This window comes from Candoia aspera, chromosome 3 (assembly GCF_035149785.1).
Source record: "Candoia aspera isolate rCanAsp1 chromosome 3, rCanAsp1.hap2, whole genome shotgun sequence".
NCBI classification, from domain to species: Eukaryota; Metazoa; Chordata; class Lepidosauria; order Squamata; family Boidae; genus Candoia; species Candoia aspera.
The window spans coordinates 22,667,498-22,683,748 of record NC_086155.1 but is presented as its reverse complement, the minus strand read 5'-3'; the positions used below and the strand labels follow the sequence as shown (position 1 = coordinate 22,683,748).

The 16,251-nt window shown below is 39.3% G+C and overlaps 1 protein-coding gene across 2 annotated transcripts; it reads right to left on the bottom strand.

The window, feature by feature from the left end:
• Positions 1–121: 121 nt before the first annotated feature.
• TTPAL (alpha tocopherol transfer protein like) lies at positions 122–12,524 on the bottom strand. 2 transcript variants are annotated; one of them, XM_063297131.1, is made up of 5 exons: positions 12,464–12,524; positions 10,168–10,621; positions 9,429–9,622; positions 4,929–5,039; positions 122–3,243 (listed from the first exon to the last, which is right to left on the bottom strand). In XM_063297131.1, the coding sequence occupies exons 2-5, from the start codon at positions 10,604–10,606 to the stop codon at positions 2,968–2,970; spliced, it is 1,020 nt and encodes a 339-aa protein (XP_063153201.1). In that variant the 5' UTR covers positions 10,607–10,621; positions 12,464–12,524; the 3' UTR covers positions 122–2,967. The 2 variants fall into 2 exon arrangements, with proteins under 2 accessions (XP_063153201.1, XP_063153199.1); XM_063297129.1 differs by lacking the exon at positions 12,464–12,524 and adding an exon at positions 12,234–12,457.
• Between the last annotated feature and the right edge of the window lie 3,727 nt (positions 12,525–16,251).

The window sequence follows — 16,251 nt, the reverse complement described above, 5'->3', positions numbered from 1 at the left end:
TCACAGGCGTAATTCAGTTTTATATACTTTTCTTTACCATATTCTCAAGGTACAGTGGATTACGCTTTAATAGTTCTGGACAGTGGCTTTAATGGCATCAAACATTCACTGAAACAGCACGTATATTTTAGTAAGATTTAATATCCACTCATGCAGACAGTCAGACAGTTCATTTTATAAAGTGCAATATAAAAATAAATTCTCAAGGTATATACTCTAATTCTGTACAGAGAGGGAGAGTAAAACAGATCCATGAACAAAAATGCCAAAACTCAGACATAGAAACAAAGCACCTCAATTACCCTCTGGAAAATTATTATTACAATTTTTCTACTTCAGATACAGATAAACAAAGGCAATTTGAAATTTGTGGTGAATTGCCAATGTCTTTTACTTAAGGCCTGGTACTCTTCCACTACATCTGCTTGGACTTTGTTTACAGACGTACCAATATTGACAAAAAAATCCCTAAAACCAAGATGCCAGACAATATGTATGATATATTAACTACTTTCTTTACTTTTAAACCATATATGCTTAACTATAGGCACAACACTCAATATCTTAGCTCGGTCAGCACTGCCTCTGAAACCAATTCTACAGAAAAGCAACAAAACAAGAGCATGGAGGACAATTTAGACTCTGCATTTTAGAGGGTAAATAATAGCTACAAATCTTACAGATTCTACTGTTCCAGGTATATCTGGTAAAAGAGGTGTAGTATAGCAACAAAATGTTAAGTACAAGGAGACAAACATTGAATAAGTATTAAATTAAATTGGCATTCTTCAAGAACCTATTCTTGTTGAAAGACACAATGGAGAATCCAGCATTTTTTCTCTTGGCAAGGGTCTATAAGTCCTTAAGATTGCTACAAGCAATTTTAACACTGGGAAAAAAAAGGAACCATGGAATTTTAACTTCCCATATCATAATAATCACTATCATTCACTGTCATTAAAGACTGGCTTCTCATTTAAGGGGGGGAAATTAAAAAGAACGGATAAGGTGTATTTTAGAATAGCTGCCCTAGAAATTAGGAGCTCCCAAGTTTTGGTGAGGAAAGAGCTTTTCCTTGACATGTTACACTGATCTTTAAAATATTTTGAGATTCAAGCCATTCCTTTATAAATACCATGTTTCAATTTCAGCTACCAACGCCTGGCAACTTAGATTTTTCTGCATAAAGATTTCTTCCAATAGAGAAAAGAACATCATTTAACATATTTCTCATATGCAAACCTGCCAAGCACTTTCCTATAAGAATACATAAGCAGAAAAGTTTATCTTGTGCCTTAACTGACACCTTAAACTTCCTTCCTTAACTGTGCATGTAGAAAAGAACCCCAATGTGTAAATAAACTTAGCAAGACAAGGGAGATTTGTAGTAGGCTTAGAAACCAGTTCCATGTCTGTAGATAGCTGTAATACCATGCTGGGTTTGTATAATCAGAACTTGAATTGAAGCACAGTCACATGACTAAATTGCTTCACCTTTTGGCAATAAAGCAAGTCGCTGTACTTTAGAAAAACTAAAAATGAATACAATTTTGGCACTGGCGATAAAATGTCAACCTGCAGACCACCTTATCTTATATTTACACTAAGCACCAGCTTCTAGCCTTACTTGGCACTAGGCAAGAGCCTCCACTATAATTCCAACAATTTAAAAAGTGCTATAAGTGAGCTACTACCTTATGAGCAGCAGTGGGTACAAAGTTCCAGTCCCATTACAGTTTCAGCCTTGCATGGAAAGAATGGGCTCAAAGTATTTGAAACTTTAGTTAAATGTGTAATTCAAAGACAAAATCTGTTACCTTCTGAAAGGACTCATTGGTACAGACAACCTAAAGATGTATCAGGGTTTTAGATCCTTTCCTATATAGTACATTTTATCCTAGAGATGAGACTACTGGCCTTAGGAAAGGAAACCAAGATCAAAACAGCACTGAGGTCCCACTGACAAAATAACAGTGAATGGGGAGAAACTATTTACAAATGGAATATTGTGCTTGTAAAATACCCTGTGTTTGGTTTGCAGAGACCATTTCAAAAATTCTCTCTCCCAAAAATAAAGTTATTTAAACAACTTACCTCTTTTCTTAACAGGCAGACATTTACAACTATCATCTGTGTTTTTCCCCAGACCTACTTTCATCAGGCAGGGTACTAACCAACAGTGCTATAGCTGTATGCAAAACTATGTGCCTTCTCAGCTGGTCCTGTCTTACGCAAATTCAAGTAGGAGAATAAAATTGGCTCAAGGGTTGTTTGATGCTTTCTTTATAAAAAAAAAAAAAAGTTATGTGCTTTCAACAGAACTTCAATAGCTAATTCTTTCTGCAAGAATCAACTTTGAAGTGTTAACACTCCCTACAGTATACAAAGCTGCATGTTTGTGAATAATGCTGAACTTCACAGATGGCAACAGAATAAAGAGTTGGGTATCTCTTAGATTAGTTTATGGCAGATAAAGCTTCTAGTCAACTATCCTTGTATCATATAACCCACATTTATTTCTCCACAGAGTTAGCACTATATTACTGCACTTCCAAATTTGTATACCATTTTTGCCCCCTTCAGCCTGAGAAAGAATCTAGTGCTTTGCACCTAAACCTGCTTATTTGGAAGCAAGTCCCTTTAACTTCAGTGCAACTTCCTTCCAAGTAATTGTGCTCAGGACCTTGTTAGCAGCAGCTTTTCTTCAGCTGCATTCATTTGTGGCATTTGATCTGCTTTTGAAATTGGGTCAGTTACCACAATAACTTCCTGCTGGCACAAAGAACTTCCATTTGCCAGCGTACCACAGAATTTCACTTTGTTCTAACTCTTCTATTTAGATTTGCTTTGGTTCCAAACTAAAGTGACATCCATCAACAGCCATCTGTTGTAGCCTTAGAAGCACGAGAGAATTCATATTCCCTTTGTAAACAGCAAGGTGACATTTTGGAAGCTTCATCTGCTATACTAATAGCAGGAATAGAGCTGGGTTTTGAAGCTTCGCAAAGAGTCATCACGCTGCTTCTCTTCAATCTCTCCACTCATTAATGGGTCATGTGGTGAATAGTCACTGGAGAGAGGCAGATATGAGACATCATACAGGAAGTCATCCTCTGATGCCAGCAGTAACTCGTTCCAGACAGAGATATCAAGCTTCCCTGCCGTGCCACCATATTCTTCGGGGAGAATTCGTGGTGGAAGGTTGTGATGAAGAGATCTCAAGTCTGACCCATGAAGAAAAAACTGAAAAGAAAAAGACATTTCAACACCATTCCAATTCAAATTAAATGTTAATTTAGAAACAATGATACGGTTTCCTTGTCAAGACTAGACAACGGCTCACAGTATCTCTCTGTATGTCCCACTGACTGCAGCAACGTTTGAGGCTAGGCTGATATTCTTATTCTTGAGAATCATAGGACAAATCCCAAACAGTCTCACAATCTTTGTGACAAATTTTCTTTACACTGTCCCAAAGAACTTTAAGCTATATCCAGTTGGATAAACTTTAGTTGGACAAGCCACTGAACTGTATGAATAAGCAAAGATGATTATTGCTGGATGAAAAGGAAATCAGTTCAGATTTGGACTACTCTTCAGAGAAAGCATGCCCTAAAGGAGTCCATTTCCAAAAATTGAGGCAGCTTAATATTCAAGTGTATTATCTCCCTTTCAGAATGTCTGCATCTCCTGGATTCTTGCTTAATAAACTTAATGGTGTGTAGATCACCTATTAGAGAGCTCTTAAGATTGAGCACTCCTGATGTTATTGAATGCATTTCCTTTGTTCTTTGTAAACTGCCTTGAGTCCTATAGAAATGGATATATAATTACATATATAATTATGTAATATATAAATGACTACACAGCAGTTGAAGGGACGCGGTGGCGCTGCGGGTTAAACCGCTGAGCTGCCGATCGGAAGGTCGGCGGTTCGAAACCGCGCGGCGGGGTGAGCTCCCGTTGCTCGTCCCAGCTCCTGCACACCAAGCAGTTCGAAAACATGCAAATGTGAGTAGATTAATTGGTACCGCTTCGGCGGGAAGGTAACGGCGTTCCGTGAGTCATGCTGGCCACATGACCCGGAAGTGTCCTATGGACAACGCCGGCTCCAAGGCTTTGAAACGGAGATGAGCACCGCCCCCTAGAGTCGGACACGACTGGACTTTACGTCAAGGGAAACCTTTACCTTTACCTTTACACAGCAGTTATATATAAAAAGGAGACTTCTATTTCTACACACTTCTATTTCTACAGTGGTTATATAAGCTTCAAAGTTGTGTCTAATACAAATAACAATAATAAAATAATAATAAAATACACTAGCTAATAATAGTTAATAATAAAATACACTAGCTCTTTCAGTTTGTAAGGAATATACTGCTTTATATGCCTAACTGCTTACACAGGAACAGCTATTAGTCTCCACCTTACTATATCAAGGATATTTAAATAATTTTATTAAAAGAGAAGACATCATGGGTCTTTTCTGGCTTTGCTGTGCAGAGTTGTATGGAATTTATCTACAAAATCCAAGAAAAGGAAGATCCAAATTTAGCTGCAGATGGATTCGGCTGCTTGATTAGCTGCAGTTAAGGTTATGGTTTAGCTGCAGCTAAGGCTTGCACAGAACTAACAAGACTTTTCTTTCCAGATGGTGTTTACTACAGAAATCAGAAACGTATGTTTTATTAGTTCAGAATAAACATTCTGAATTGTTATTAAGTTCACTCTGCAAACAGTCCACACTTTCTCCAAAAGCAATGCCCTGCTGGATCACACTGGCTTCTCTAGTACAGTTTGCTGTTCCTTACAGGGCCAAGCTAAGGGGGTATGGAAAGCCCATAAGTCATGCATGGGTCCTAGAGCCCTTCCCCCCAAACCCTATGGGCACTATATTGTTTCATACAGCCATTATCACTACTTACCCGATTTGCTATTTTTTCTTTCAGAAATGGTTTGAGGATAGCAAAAATGCCCTTGAATATGCGAGGTTCATTTATGATATTGACAGCTTTTATTCTAATTGGAAAGCCATCCTAGAACAAAGAAATGCCAATAAAAATTATAAAGATTGGAGTGTTTATGAATAACTATCGGTTTTCAAAACAAATCCATTCAGTCTTATTTTATTTATATAAAAATAATTATAACCACTATGCTCCTTACACATTTCCACTATAAACACAGAGTGGGATAGAAACTGTTTGTTTCAAAGAGAAATTCTTGGCAGAATGTGTATTTCTCAAGAATAACCAGAGATTTTAGCACAAATCTTTCCTGTACAAATAAGGTATTCCTTCTTTCATGGAGAAGTCACCACAGGGTGGACATTTCTCACGTCACCATAAATATTTCCAAATTTATTATGGCTTAACATTTTATGGATCAGAGTTCACTTCATCTAAAACATGAAATATTACCCTATGTTGGCAGAAGTGGGGTGTGTATCTGGAGACATATACAATATACAAATGTTATTTGATTTTATAAAGGTTTTATACAAATCTTTACAGCCACTTGGATTTTATATTTATTTATATTTTATATTTGTAACTTGCTTTTATTTTTATGGGATTTTCACGTGTATTATTATTGTATTAATTTTATTGTAAACCGCCCAGCATCCCTCTTTGGGGGAGATGGGCGATAACAAAAGTTTAATAATAATAATAATAATAGTAATAATAATAATTTGAAGGCATCTGATTCCATAAACTGCTGTTCAAGTGCAAGGCTTTTAGGGTTAATTTGTTAAAAATATTATTCAGTAGCTGTCTGCATTAATGAGCACCAATTAATACATCACAAAGTTATAAAGAATACAGAATATCGATGAAGGGAATGTCTAACAGCATGCATGTATAAAACGTAGAACGTTTCATTCCTCCTCTTTTCAATCACTCATATGTAGAGTGTAATTGAAAAGCATATACAGGTAGTCCTTGCTTACCAATTGCCTGATTTAATGGCCATTCAAAGTCATGATGGTGTTAAAAAAACAGCTTTGTGGCCAATCCTTGCACTTACGACCACTGCAGTGTCCCACAGTCACCATCTGTGTGCTTCACAACTGGCTTCTGACAAGCAGAGTTAATGGAGAACGTGGAAGTAAAATCGCAAGTTGCGGTCATGTGATGTCTCGCTTAATGACCGCAGTGATTTGCTTAACAAACAGGAAATGAGATTGTAAGCATGTCATGGTCATGTGATTTTTCTGCTTAGTGGCCACAGCACTTAGTGATGGAGTTGCCGGTCCCATTTGTGGTTGCTAAGTAAGGACTACCTATAGCTTCAACTCAGCATGTTTATAACATAAGTATTCACCTGTGATGGATCACACAATACCCCAAACTGCTAAAAAAAACCTTTCATCCCCATCTTGCGGACAAAGAGACATACATAGTACTCAAACATTAAATGAAGTTTTTCTCCCCTTTTTATGTTAAACTTAAATTAAAGCTATTCTGAAGTTGCAGCCAATCTTTTGCTTAGTTGTAAATCAAGGAATACAACTGAAATATTTTCACAGGTTAATTAGATATGCCAATTTAGATGCAATTTAATTTTGGATTGGAAGTAGAGATTGTATCTTAAAATAATCATGCATTGTGTCTACATTATTTATTGGCAAATTGGAAGCTCCATGTGCCTCACACTTGACAGAGGATACTGTTCTCACTGGAACTAATAAAAGAAAACAAGAGTTCTGGATATGTACTTTTCCCAAACATTGTTCTATATCCAGCCCACACCCATAACTGCAAGGATATTAGCACAACACTAGGTTCATCCATGCTTTCCCTGCCCTGGCTCCAAGATGGGCTGCTTACCATTTGTGGAGGACATTTTCTCACAACACAGCATCCATCTTGGGGCCAGCCTGACACTGAGGCAGGCTGATGCCAGACCAAAGAGATCTGGCAGGACAGTGGAGGTTTTCCAGTGGAAAATAGAACAAGTCCTCCTTGATGTGAACCCGCTACATCACACAGAGAAGCCTGAGGGAGGTTAGTGACTTGAAGGCTCCAACTGGCCTGCTGCAGAGCCACTCTCTCCCATCCGGCCATGGGGCTCTGTGCCTCGAAAGCCATTTCTTGTTTGCCTGCTGCACAGAACTCAGCCTCACTTGGCAGCCAAGGCTTTCCTCTTGGGGGAGGGGGGGTGCAGTTAGGAATAGCAATAGCACATGTGTGGAAAGTATGCTAATCAGGATCAAAGGCCAACAGCAAGCCAAGGCATCACTGCTATAGCAGGCAATATCAGGCATAGGATCAAAGATGACATGGGGATTGGGAAGTTACTGCAAAGATGGGGGCGGAGGTAAGGGTGAAGAGAGAGAAAAGGTAAGAGACCGGCTTGTGCCCTGCATACCTCCCTGCTTCTTGATATTCTGGAGGCATTCTTGGTCTGGTCATTGTGCCCCCTGGAGTACTTCTCATTGGGGAAATCCTTGGCTTTCATAAGGCCTGGCTCCCACCTCCTCCCCACAATTGAGGGTGTGACCTTTTCATCTACTCTTACATCTACTCTTATGGGAGAAGGGCTTAGCCAACCTGTCTCCCTCACATGTGAGTGCATAAGGATGGAAGTGTCCTGGGCTCAGCACCTCTGGTTTGCCAAGCAGCTTCCTTAATAAACAACTGTAGGCTCCTATTCTATTTATAACAGAAGATGGAGTGGGAGAGAATGGAGATGGCATCTGGCACAGCTAGTGGGAATCTTGCTGAATTCTGAGCAACAAAAAGCAAAGCAATGAAATAAAGCCAACCAGCACACAAAGAACAGTATGCATACACACAAGCACATGAGCAGTAGCCAAACATTTGCTGCATCAAACTGTTAAATAAATCAAACTTTTCCTTATACAGAATACTGCTGCTGCCCCCACCTGAGAGCACCAATTTCCTCAAGGATGCAAGGAAAGCACATCACCAGGAGTGTGGGGAAGAGCCTGCTGATACATAATTCCTAATAACCAATTACCTGGATTCTGGCTTAAAAAAAAGAAAGAAACTTATAAAGGAGAATGACATAATTTTCACCATAAACTCATCAACCTTTTTACTGTAACTGTGCCCAGGAAAAATGTAAAACTTGTGTTACTCTTGAAAGTCAGCAGAACTGAGAATGCAGAAAAATAAGCCATCACATCCATAGGCAAGTAACATGGCACTTGCTGCAATTGTAGCCACTCTGAAGCAATGTATTATCAAACTTTTTCTATCAAAGCCAGTAACAGAATACTAGTTTCCTTTCTATTTATGCCTGCCACATAACATAAGCCCCAAACTGATAAATAGTAAAAAGAAGTTAAAGTACTGTATTTTTTCACAGTAAAAACAGACAAACAAAAACATTCTTATTTATACTAGATTGACCAACACTCATTGCAGGCCTCCTATCTACTATTTGGTACTTCCTATGTAACATTATCAGCTAAAAATGGCTTTTCAAAGGATAAAAAATATAGGCTGCCCCCAGATAAAATACATTATGCTTCACTATTTAGCTGAAATTTATTTATTTTCAGAGTTCTTGCCATGTGCAAGAAATTGCTATACTCAAGACTATTCAGCTTTCTTTTTTTTTGTCAGCACCAAGCAAACTGTCACACAAAAACCTGGAAGTTTTCTGCCCAGCTAAGACCCCTGAGAGTGGGCATGTCTGCCTTGGTGAAAACATATAAACAGACAGAAGTGTTAGGCAACAGAGATTGCTGGATATGACTGGTGTTGTAAGGTTGTATGCAGTGGTTGTGCTACGTGAATCCAGGCACAGCTGGAGGAGAGATCTGCAGCTGAGAACCTGATAGTGGCAAACAGGACTTGAAAGATCTGCAGAATGGACTGGCTCATGGAAAAAACTGCAGCATTTGGAAAGGACAGACAGCCATCAGTGAGGACAGCTTGCCAAAGGCACTGAAATTCCAAGAAGCTCAAGAAAGAGTTATGTTTCCCTCTTTCCATTCCAAAGTACCAAAGAGCCTATCAGAGTTGTGATAAGGAACACAAAGGAAGAAGGCAATTAGGAATAAGTAAAAGGCTCCATACAGAGTCTTTATAGATTCTTAAGCGAAGGCCACTGTATAAATAAGCACAACTTACTTATCTAAAAGCACTGTAACAAACAATCATCACAGTAATTTATAGAAGAACAGTGTGTAGGTATGCCTGGAGAGTTCCTGTTCCTTTTCTCACCTTCCAACATTGACAGTGAGAGGATGTTAGCACTATGAAATGTGACAAGAATCACAGATTTTATTTTTGTATCATTTCCCTTGCAAAAAATGACCAAAGCACTTACATTTTGAGTGATTTTTTTCCCCATAGGATGTGCTTTGGGGCAAAGAAGGTACACCTACATTTGTATCACTGAGAATCAGTAATTTATATTGAATAATTTCCCTCTAATGATTTAAATCTTACCTGAAGAATTCCAATCACTTTTTTCGCTATGAAGGGGCCAAAGTGAGATGCCTTCGATAAACTGATTCCTTTGTAGTCTGCAAGAATTACAATTCCATTCACCTGGGTCTCCTCAGACTGAATGAGCTTTTCTAATGTTAAGTATATGGCACGAATATTTTCAGTAATTGGGTAGTTACTTGGTGTCCATCTGTCTATAGTTAATAAGACAGAGACAGTATGTTACGAAGCTAAATAGAAAACCAAAGTACATCACAAAGCTGAACGTTTTCTTTGCCTTACAATAATTAATAATCCTGTAAAAGTCTCTGTCTGAGCTCACATTACCTCTTACTTCAGAAAAAGCCTGTTATTTTAGGAAAAATAACTGAACAGTTATATTGAACATTTAATACTTTTCATGGTTGGACTCCTAAGATCAAACAGAATTAATACCTTTAAGAAAATGAAAGCTGAGACTTACAGTCCTATAGATATATACAAAGATTATACAAAGGTGATTCTACTGGAACAATATATTTTTAGAATTATCTTATTTAATTAAACACTAGTAAACAAGATTATATGACATTAATTGGAAGGCATAGTAACATGTATACTTTATTCAATAGTTGTGGGGAAAACAGGAGGAGGGAACATCATGTATGTCACCTTGATTGTACAAAATAAAGGCAGGATATACATCAAATAAATAAACAAACAAAAGACAAGCAATTCTATCTTAAAAAGTTAATCATACCTGGGTGAATACAGACAACATGGCGTCCTTCATTATCTAAGTGAGAAAGCACAGTGACAAAGCCTGATTCCAAGACAGGCTTTATAGCAGATGGCTTCAGATTTGTAAAAACCTCAGGCCAACTTCTCCTACAGCAATGATAGTTCACGAGAAGCTGAAGTGCCCGATCATAATCAAACTTCCTTGCTCTAAGGAACCTAAGCAAGAAAGCATCTTCTAGGCATGTCCCCAGGTTAGGATAATCTTTGCACACCATGTCTCTGAGGGCTTGAACATCTCGAAGCCGCCACTCAGGTTTTTCCTGCAGCTCTTCACGTGCTTTGGCAATAAGCTCAGCAGACAGAGTGCACACATATGTTGTCTGAACTGACAGGATATCAATTCCTGACAGAGATCCCTCAGAGGGACTTCTAATGGTGCCATCGCTATCCCCTGACATTGGTTAGAGAAATACCTGGAAAAAAAGTGTAACAAAAAGCAAACAAAGAGTATGAACAAGTTGATCACCTTTACAAATAAAGAATGGAATACACAACTATGCTAACATGGATATGTCAAATAGCAGTTAATTCCCATTTGCCAGTAATATTTTTTTAACAGCAAGTTTAATTCTATGAATTTATCAAAAAGAGGGTTGTTGTTGTGGGGAAAAATAGGAGGAGGGAGTATTAGTGTCTGGATACAGAGCAAAGAACCATGCTGAGACCATAAGCTCTAGCTCTAGCGTTTATTCTGCTCTACAGTACAAAATCCTGCTTAACTGAGAAAGCACCAGCAATTCTTACCAGAAAAGCCCAGAAAGCTAAGGCATTTCTCTTCTGGATTTCTTGATAGGAAGGTGAAGAGAATCAGTCCTGCCTGTGCGCTTTTCCCCTTGGAGAGGGCCCCCCTCTCCTTCATCAGCAATGTCTATAACATCTAGGTATGTTCGCCACCTTGAGTTATTTATAAAAATAATAAAGGCTGTATAAAAATTTAATAAGAGAGAGAGAGAGAGAGAGAGAGAGAGAGAGAGAGAGAGAGAGAGAGAGATTGGCTGGCCACAGGGAAATGAATTTTTCTCCTAAATTCTCAACTGCTCAGAATATTTGATTGGATTGGCACCTAAGTTTTAGTAAATAAATTATCATTTCTCTTTTCTGAGAAGGGAAGTGATAATTTACCATCCTTAGCAATGTGAGGCTTACACCAAAGAAACAATTTCTAATGAAGGGATTCTTACAATCTATTAATCTACATCTTTTCTCCTGATAATCCTGAAAAGAAAAAGCAGTTCATTGTTTGCTTTCAACTGGACATCCATAGGAGATACTTGCTGTTAGCACATCACTCTGGAAAGCCTGTTTGTAGTTCTGTAGGTTAGACTTCATACATATTATTTTTGTTCATCTTTTTCTATAACAACCCCCACCCCTCTTCTGCTTAATTTCAACAGGGATTCCTAAACTGAACTTTGGAGTTCATCTGCTTATCTTGCATGATCAAAAAGTTAATCTCTCATTTCTCCAACTATTTGACTTATACTGATCTGCAGGCCAAATAGGAAAAAAAGTGGGCAAATTCTTCATCAGCAGCTTCTGGAAATTTCAACTGTCAGTGATCTTCCCTGAAATCAACAGCCTGTGGGCTTCTTAGAATATCTACATCCCATTAAGGTGATATTTGAAGGCTGCTGGCAGATTTGAAGGAAGGAAAATTACACATAGCCTATCTTGTAAACACTTTGATCTAATATGGGTGTAACTGTCGCTCTCAAAAATCGCTTAGTCGGCTGAGTCTGAAAAACCTCTGATGCTTCATCCATAAAAATGTATACACTGTTGATGACAGAGGCCTACCACGACCTCCTAAGTCGACCAAGTCCATACTGTGCTAGCCAGCGTGGTGTGAAAAGTCCGTTTCTTCTCTCTCAGGGCATCTCCTACCCAGCAATTGGGCGAGGTGATTCTCCCCGCACCTCCACAGTCCTAATATAATGGGAGGAAACAACCCCGCCTAAGCCCCGAATCATACGCTGCCAGAAACAAAGCCACAAAAGCCCGCCCTCCAGTTAGTTGATCGCTGACCAGTTTATTTCAGCATCCAGGACTAAGCGCCATTGAACTCGATAGGATGACTGCTAAGCACTCGTGCCCAGAACGGTGCTGTAATTATTTCAACAATTCGACGGTCATCTATTTCCTAGGAGGCAGACGGGGACAGTGAACCCTACGCTTCCGTCCCGGACGCAGCAGGAACCAACCACAGTTGCGTCTTAAGCAAAACCAACAATCACCTCACAAACCCCGACACTCACCACAACACCAACCCCACTAACCGGAAGAGACTGTTTCCAGGAGAACCGGACCATAACCCGGAAATGCCCAGTCAACCTCACCAAGTCTATTTCCGGTCGAGGAGAAAAAGAAGACTGGGCATGCGTGATTTCCCGAGTGAATCGGCCCAACTCAAGGGGTTATAGTCTTTCTAGGTTGGGAGGTATAATTCCGGTTCCCAATGTCAGTGCTTAGGCGCCGAGAGGTAGAATAGGGTAGAGACAGAGAGGCGTTTTTGATGAAACTCTTGAAATCAAACTTTTTGCTGCGGTGGCGAGAGTTTGTGCAAAAAAGATGGGAAAGAGGAACCACTCCCCTCAGTTCAGTTGAAAAACCAGTTTCCAATTGAGTCCTTTCGTTAAAGCAGCCGGGCACGAGTTGAAAGACACGTGTAAGAATTAGTGCTCGATCGAGGTTACGTATTTATGTCTACGTATTTATTAACCTGTATCCGTGTTCACACAGCACAACGAAACACAAACTGGCTAACCCCATTTTCTCCTAAGGTGTTGTTTGAGTCACGTTGTTGTACCAATTGAAGAGAATATCTGTAGCTCAGGGTTGAACTGCGGAGTCCTTGGTGCTCTCTGAGCCTTGTTGTGTTTAGTTTACAGTTCAGTGTGTTACTTCCCTTAACCACGAATAAACGTGTCATGTAATTACAGTTTGTAGTGTATTGTTTTAACAACGGTGTAAGATAATTGAGAGATTGGCTTTGGAGTCTTGCTAACCTGTACAACTCTCAATAAGAAAGTCATTTTTAATGGTTTGGCTTGATGTAACAATGAAGGCTTTAATATATAATCATACAGTGCATCTCTCTGTAGGTATGCACAAAGAAATATTGGTCTTCATTTCTTTAAAATAGAAACCCAGGAAAGGAATGCTTATCTTTTTACTACTACTGTACTATTACTACTACCAATACAATCCTCCCCCACAGGTATTCTGTTAAAGCACAGTTGTGCTTCAAATATTCAGTCAACAGAGGGAGTCAGATACACTTAGCAAAGTGAATCGTATTTCAGAAGATACCTCAGTTCTTCTAATGGAGTTCTTTTGCCTGCTTTTTCCTGTAGAAAGGGTTGAAATTCAGTGTTAAGTCTAAGATGTTGCAAGTTCTTCCAAATGCAGAACATGTATGGAATTTTGGCAGTAGAAATTAGAATTCTCTGCAGTCAGCAGCATGCAAAGGCTCCGTGTTTCTCTATTTACCACTCTGTCCTCTTCTCATGCTCCCTGGAGAGGCAGCTGTGTCATTCCCCTTTTCATTTCATTTCTTGGCTTGTTTTGGCTGCCCTCCCCTGCAGCCTTCTTCCCCTTCTTTTCTTTCTACTATAGAATTGGAATCCTCCAACACAGCCTTTCTTAACCTTTTGACCCTGGAGGAACCCTTGAAATATTTTTTAGGCCTTGGGGAGCCCCTGCACATTCAGGCTCAAATATAGACCAGAAGTTACAAAATGATTATATTCATTGCATGTGTAGGCCTGTATATATGAACTAACAGAGTTCTTAAACTAAAAATAAAGAATGAAACTTACTGTACCTCTTTAATATGAAGTCCAAATTTGAAATAATTTTTTAAATAAATTGTGATCTCCCAGGGAACCCCTAGCGACCTCTCATGGAACCCTAGGGCTCCACGGAATCCTGATTGAGAAACCCTGCTCCAGCATGATGCTTCTGCCTCCTAGACTTAGTTTTTTAGTTAATAAACAGGGTGAGTGACTCCAGCCATGCCGCTGCTTAGAATTTTATTTGGCAGCCCTGCTCTAAGGTTATGCCTTCTGTTTGCAATCTGGCCAAGGCACATAAGTGGCTTTTAGGCTGCACATTGTCCGCAAAAATTGGGAGTCAACTTTATTCAACAGGGAGGGTTTTTCCAACTGTCCAGGGGTAATTCTTGATAATTGTGCCAATGAATGTATCTAATTTTTTAAAAATTTTCATTTCAAAAATTCATCTCCTAAGCTAAATCTACATAATATGAAGAAGAGTTTCCCTTTATCTTAAGATAGTACCAGCAGGCCCTTCTGACTATGACAGCTGAAAATCAACGTCATGGTTTCCTTACAGATGAAAACTACAGTACAGGTAGTCCTCACTCACTTCCTACCACCCTCACAAAGTGAGAGATTGGAGAGGAAGGGATTTCAAGAGAGTAAGCTGTTTGTATAGCACCCCTGTGGCTCCCAGCCCTGGACTGCCAGTGTGATCACATCATCAAATCTCATGAAATTTTGGTGAATTTTAATATGTAAAACAATATGTAAAATAACAATATTTGCTTCAGTCCTTTTGATCTTTTTTGCTGCCCATGACCTCATGTGAAATCATATGATAATGCCCACAGTTTGAAAGCATTAAACCCACAAATTATCTCCATCAAATTTTCTTACAGATTAGGAAATCTAAGTTAGTCTTCTCTAAGCAAGGATTTGTCAAGAAAAGTACCCAAGGCAAAAAAATCAAAATCAAAACTTTATCATAGTCATAGGCAAGTGTTAGTGGGGTGGGGTACAGTCAATTAAAAAGCCTAGAAGATACAGTACATCAGAGTCTAAAAAAATTATGAAAAGAAGATATAAAAATATATAAAAGAAGATACAAAAAGATTTGTATTAAAACAAAGTATATATAAAAACAAGAGTCTAAAAGAATCTAAAAGAAGGTAGGAGCATTAGATGGGTCTAGGCGAGCATAAAGGTTAGTATGTGGAAGACTATATGAAATTACAAAGTAGTCTAGTATGGTGAACTAGATGTCCATCAAGTCTAGTTTATGGCACAGATCATCATCTGATGAATTTTAAGCGCCGCTGTGCAGAACCTGGCAACATTATATGTTGTAGCAGGTTTGGTATCTGAAAGCAGCAGGGAGGTATAGAATAGTCCTGCGCCCTGGGCAGTAATGGTGAGATGAAGCTAGTATGAATGTCTCTGTAATACAGACACTGGAGAAGCACATGTGCTGTTGTTTCTGTGTGTCCAGAGTCACAGGGGCATTGTCTCTCCAGATAAGGAAACTTTCTGTATCAGCTTTCAAGGACAGCTGGGGGGAGGGCATGACATTGTGCCAGAGTAAAGGCCATCCAGTGTTTAGGTACTTCAAGTTTAGTTAGGTATGCCATAGGGGAGGCAGAGTACATACCTGTTGTGTTCACTGGCAATAAAGGTTGGGGTCCTGGCTAGATCCAATTCGTGCTCTGTGTCTGCTACATGCTGTTTAATGAGTGCTTTGGACTGATCATATTCCATGCTGAGAAAAGCCCAGGGTTGAGATTTTAGTTGCCACTGCCTGCTTCCACGTGGACTGAAAATCATCGCTTATAGTTAATGGGGCAAGGCCAAGGGGAAAAAAGGCATTCTCAGACTACTTAGGTGTGAGTTGGATGGCTTGACAATTTAGTAAATACATAGCTACATCAAGAGTCATCCTCAACAAGTATCATTAATGGTTTCTCATCAAACTGGAGTGAGATGTTGTGGGGAATGATCAGTTCTAACCTTGATACTTTCAACATTTTGTGTGTCTCGTCTGCTCAAGCCACACCTATCTGGAAAACCCAGGTAGAAAGCAAGGGGGGCTGACAAGTGTGCCTCAACAGGCTGTGAGTGTGTGAGTGAGTGACCATAAACTGAACCTGGAAGCTCGTGTGTAACAAAACCCATGTTATGAAAATGATCTTGGAATAGGAGATGACTACAATGAGTCAGCGGTGAGATCTGGCTGCATCAACAACAGTATAATTTCCAAATCACAGAAA

Excerpts from the sequence above, each read along its gene's own strand:
- TTPAL (XM_063297131.1), bottom strand. The coding sequence starts at position 10,606 with ATGTCAGGGGATAGCGATGGCACCATTAGAAGTCCCTCTGAGGGATCT. Across the intron at positions 9,623-10,167 it reads TGTTGTCTGTATTCACCCAG|ACAGATGGACACCAAGTAAC; the intron begins GTATGATTAACT and ends TATTAACTATAG. Across the intron at positions 5,040-9,428 it reads AAGTGATTGGAATTCTTCAG|GATGGCTTTCCAATTAGAAT; the intron begins GTAAGATTTAAA and ends TCTTTGTTCTAG.